Raw genomic sequence first — 4,765 nt, 5'->3', positions numbered from 1 at the left:
CGACGAGCCCGATTTTTATGTTCACCCCGACCCAAACGTAACGAAATGGATGGCCCGTTGCTCTTATCCCGTTTCCGAACAGGATTCACCGATGGCCGTTCCCATGCGGCAAAGGAGCAAGACGGTGCGGCGCGGGGCCACTGCGCCACGCCAAGGCCAGAGTGCAGCAGCATCCAATGCCTCGCTCTGCCCGAGCCACCGCCTTCTGACACAGGTCAGTGCATGCAAAGCTACAGGCCTGCGGACTGCTCCCGAGCCGTGCCGAGCGGAGCCGCAGAAGAATCCACTCCCCCGCCACCGCGGCACGACCCCCCACAGCCCAACACGACGAGAAAAATAATCGCCTGCCTGCCACACACATATCACAGGCGCACGCACAGCAACGAGCAGGGACGCATGCCATCGAACCCAGCAGATTTATACTAGTAGTTTCAAAAGCTGCCCAAGAAAAAGTTACATGACGCGACAAAATCCCTGCGGATTTCCTTCTTGCACGATTTTGCCCCACGCCCACGCGCCATGACGGACGCGGTGGGAACGGGATGAGGCCCTCGGCCTCAGGTGGCGTGCGCGGCGGCGCTGTGGGTGGCGTGGAGGATGCCGGCGGGGGAGAAGCCGATGCCGCGGGACGGGGCGGCGGTGGCGGCGGTGCTGCTGCCGTTGTGCGCCGGTGCGGCGGGGGCTCCTTCCACAGGCTTTCTTGAACGGCCGCGGCCCCGGTGGACGTGCCGCTCGCAGTACTTGTGCCCCTGCACCACGTCGCGGGAGCACCGCCACTTCTTGCCGTCCGTGCGGCGGCACCGCCCGGGCTCCGGCTCCATGCTGCTCCGGTAGTCGAAGCACATGCTCCCCAGCCCAATCACTGCCATTCAAAGACGACCAACGGCTCATCCAACAATCCGCCGACACTGCACGGGATGGCATAGGAAACACAGATATCTATTTCTTTTCGTTTTGTGTCGTGGCACGTACGCGAGGGGAAGCGGTGCGGGCCGAAGGAGGAGGCGGCGACGCTCTTCCAGATGGGAAGCACGAGGTGCACCGGCACGGGCGCCCCCGCCGCGAAGTAGCGGTAGATGAGCACCTGGTGCTCCAGCTCCTGCTGCTGCATGAACGTCAGCACCGACTTCGCCGCCGCCGCCACCGCCCGTGCTTCCAAGGCGTGCTGCTCGCCACGGCTATCGCCGCCGAGCCCCAGGCCGAGGCCAAGACCCAGCGGCGACGAGACCGCCATCGTCACCGCCCCTACCATGCAACAACAACACATCGAACAACTCAACATCTTCAGGTGAACACAAGCTTACGGCTTTCCTGGTGTGCCTGCACGTACCGGCGTTCTCGTCGGCGGAGGAGAGGCGGGGCAGCTTGGACGGCGGCTGCAGCGAGTCGCCTTCTTTCTCGTCGGCCATGAGGAGATTCCGGCGTGCGCGTTGTTGGTTTCGAAGTCTATGGAGGGAGAGGGTTCTTGACTCTTGAGACGGGGGTCAGTGCTTTTGTCAGAGGAAGTGTGATGCAGTGTGGATATATTTATGCGTGAGCGTGATGATGGCTGGACTCCCCCATCGTCTGGGTCTCTCTCTGGACGCTCGGTAAGTTCTGTGCTCAGGCAACGGTAACTGTCAAACTGACGGGATGCAGAGGGTGTAGAGCGAAGCTGGCACGGCATGGAGAGGGCCCTGGTGCCGCGGTGCAGGGAGACGACACGCATGTTTTTTAGACCTTACATGCTCGTGTTTGGCATTCATTTCAACGTCGGACGGACACCGCCGCGTGACTTCGTGAAAATGCGGTGTAAGCTGTACCCCGGTTTAAAATAATTAAAATAACTTTAACCGATCCATCTAAATAAACAATGATTTTGTTCGTCTATTTTTACGTTTGGGTCGATCCATAGATCCAACGCTGTCCCGTCCTATTTTGACGACACGTAAAGAAAAAATTCAAATATTTTTAAAAATAAAAACAAACATTAATTAAACATTAAAGCCAGTCACAAAGGCCGACGAAAGTCCACACGTCTCCATTACATTAATTGAATATTAAAAACTTACACTAGAAGGCTGCCCTAGGCGTCCTCATCGTCGACTTGGGGTCGGTGAGGTCAACCAGCGTCGGCGTACGGCCGGTCCAGGAAAACGTCGTGTTCCACAGCGCCACTGCGTGCGACTCCGTCGTCTGTCCCGCCCGCGCGGGCTGTGCTGGTGACGGTGACAGCTCAGCACGGGCGCGCTCCTCCTCCTCCATGTCTAGTCGTTCCTCCTCCGCCTCCCGCTCGAGCTCCATCTGTTGCGCCCTGTCAGCGTGCTCCTCCGCCAGGTGCAACACCCTCTAGTGCTCGAGGTAGGCGGCCTCGTACTGCAGTGTCGCACCCAACCAGATGGGTGGCGCGTTGACCCACTCGCGGAGGCAGCCGGTCCACTCGTAGACCTTCGGTTGCGACTCACTCTTCAACGGAGGGGGCACGATGCAGTCGCCCGCGGCTTACAACATGATAGCCTACGCGAGCTGCGCCTCGTACGCCGCATCCTCCTCCTCAGCCGTGCGTCACTCTTCCTCCTCGCTCTCGCGAAGCGCGGCTGCGAGCGCCGCCTGGTAGGCGGCCTCCGCCTCCTGGTCCTCGTCGTGAACGACTGGCGGGGCGGCGGAGGGCCTGGTTGCACGTCGCGCATCCCGCGTCGGCGCTGTTCCTCCTGCTCGAGCACGAACCAGACCTCCGAGTGGGGAGAGTCGACCATCTAGATGGGGTTGAGCCGCTGCTCCGGCGTCAGTTGCCGCCGCCGGTGACTCACCTCCTCCGCGTGCGCCCGCGCCGACCGCGGCACGACCGACACCGGGGTCCTCTCCGGATCGAGATGCTAGTCGTGCGGGAGGGTCACGTTCGGGTACAACAGCGGAATGTGGTGCTCCGAGTGCCACTACACTTGGTGCACCGGGACGCTGATCCGCTCGCAGTGTCACGTTCGGGTACAACAGCGGAATGTGGTGCTCCGAAGTCTTGCAGTGTCACGCCTTGTGGTTGGTTCATGTTCGGCCTTTGGAACTGATCCATGAGTCCTTGCATAAACTGACGGTTCAGCTCAAACTGTTGGATCATCCCCGCCATATACTCAGGAGGCGGGGGTGGTGCATCGTTGGCACGGCCACGCGGGCGGCCAGCTGGTCTAACCATCCTGTTAAATATTTAGCAGGGGTAGTTTAGCTTAAAGTAATCGAAAGGCATCGCACGCGTTCATGAAGTAATCAAGCATAATGAAAGGGAAATGCGATAGATACTCCATAGTAGTTGAGTTCGACATACAGACCCATACATAAGTTCGATTACAGACTAACGATTAAAAACTCGAAATTTGGCGATAGCCCGAACGCATTTGACGATACCCTGGACTCACTAGGCGGCGCGCAGGCACGCGGTGGAAGAGTACCACAACGAGATGTAGCGATAAGGCTACATCAACGTCGGAGAGGACGATCGAATCCTGGTAGCTGGCGGTGATAGAAGGTAGGGACAGGACCCTGTGTCCCGTTGTGACTCTGATGACGGTGCCGCATCCAGTCGAGGAGCTGAGGTCCAAGTGCAGGGGTTCTACCCCCAACATCTGTCCACTCGAGAGCTGATGGTAGCTCTGTCCTGCTCGGCTCGCGGAGGCGCATAGGTGGAACCCTCGGACAGTGTGATGGCTGTAGCTCTGTCAACGCGTCGTAAAGACGAGCGCGCGTAGCATACAACTCCACAGTCAGAGCTCGGAAAGCACGATCCATTGCCTCAGTGTACTGCACCAGAATCCGCGCGTCGTACCGACGCGTCACGTAGGGGGCGCAGACAGCGACGTAGGAACGGTCGCTGCGCTCCCGAACGTCAGAAGCGTAGGCAGTGAGATCAGATCCAGTCTCATCCCCAGCAGGAGCATGCGGGATGTATCTGAAAGGGCTCTCCTCCAGGTGAGGGTACGCTCCACGGAGACGGGTGATGGCGATGTAGGCCGCATCATGGACGGCCATCTCGACCGACACTCCAATACCACAGAATACGTGGCGCTCGAGGGTCTCACCGCCCCTCTGGTCGAAGATGCGAACCTCAGCCTGGTACTGGTACTGGTTGTACTCGCGGAAATCCTCGAACACAGTGTACTCGGGGTACCAGCGATATCCCAGCCTGGTCAGGAGATCGACCAAAATGGCCGGGAACCCAGTCGTCTCGGTGGCCTGTGTCAGGCGCACGTGCTGTCTTGCGGGACGCATCTGAAAATAAGATTGACGAATGTCAATGACAGTGTGTGTAATACATATTCAGGAGAAAAAGAGTAGATAGTCCAGCGCTCCGGATTGATGTGATTCGAGAACCTAATGTTAGAGTTAGTAAAATCTTTGACCCGAAAGAGAAGAGAAAGTAGAGCCCAAAGTATAGAAAAGGAGTAAAAGATACTAATACCACCCAATTGAGATGTGGGCCCGTAAGCCACAACATCAGTGTTAGTAAGTTTTTCAAACACTAGACTCAACTTCGGCCAAGGAGTTGGAAAGGGGGCTACCTACAGGCAGTTGGCTCTGATACCAACTTGTGACGCCCTCGGCTTAATCGTACGCTAATCATACACGCAAATGCGTACGATCAAACCCAAGGACTCACGGGGAGATATCACAACACAACTCTAGACACAAATAAAATAACATCAGCTTCATATTACAAGCCAGGGGCCTCGAGGGCTAGAATACGAAAGCTCGATAACACACGAGTCAGCGGAAGCAACAAATATCTGAGTACAGA

The 4,765-nt window shown here is 57.7% G+C and overlaps 1 protein-coding gene across 1 annotated transcript; it reads right to left on the bottom strand.

Moving 5' to 3' along the window:
• Nucleotides 1–397: 397 nt before the first annotated feature.
• LOC123401933 (growth-regulating factor 10-like) lies at nucleotides 398–1,797 on the bottom strand. The gene is made up of 3 exons (XM_045095801.1): nucleotides 1,331–1,797; nucleotides 973–1,245; nucleotides 398–862 (listed from the first exon to the last, which is right to left on the bottom strand). Exons 1-3 carry the CDS (start codon nucleotides 1,407–1,409, stop codon nucleotides 558–560), a joined length of 657 nt encoding a protein of 218 aa, XP_044951736.1. The 5' UTR covers nucleotides 1,410–1,797; the 3' UTR covers nucleotides 398–557.
• Nucleotides 1,798–4,765: the final 2,968 nt, after the last annotated feature.

The sequence above is a fragment of the Hordeum vulgare genome, chromosome 6H (assembly GCF_904849725.1).
Source record: "Hordeum vulgare subsp. vulgare chromosome 6H, MorexV3_pseudomolecules_assembly, whole genome shotgun sequence".
NCBI classification, from domain to species: domain Eukaryota; kingdom Viridiplantae; phylum Streptophyta; class Magnoliopsida; order Poales; family Poaceae; genus Hordeum; species Hordeum vulgare.
The sequence above is the reverse complement of the archived record's forward strand: the minus strand, read 5'-3'. Positions and strand labels throughout refer to the sequence as shown.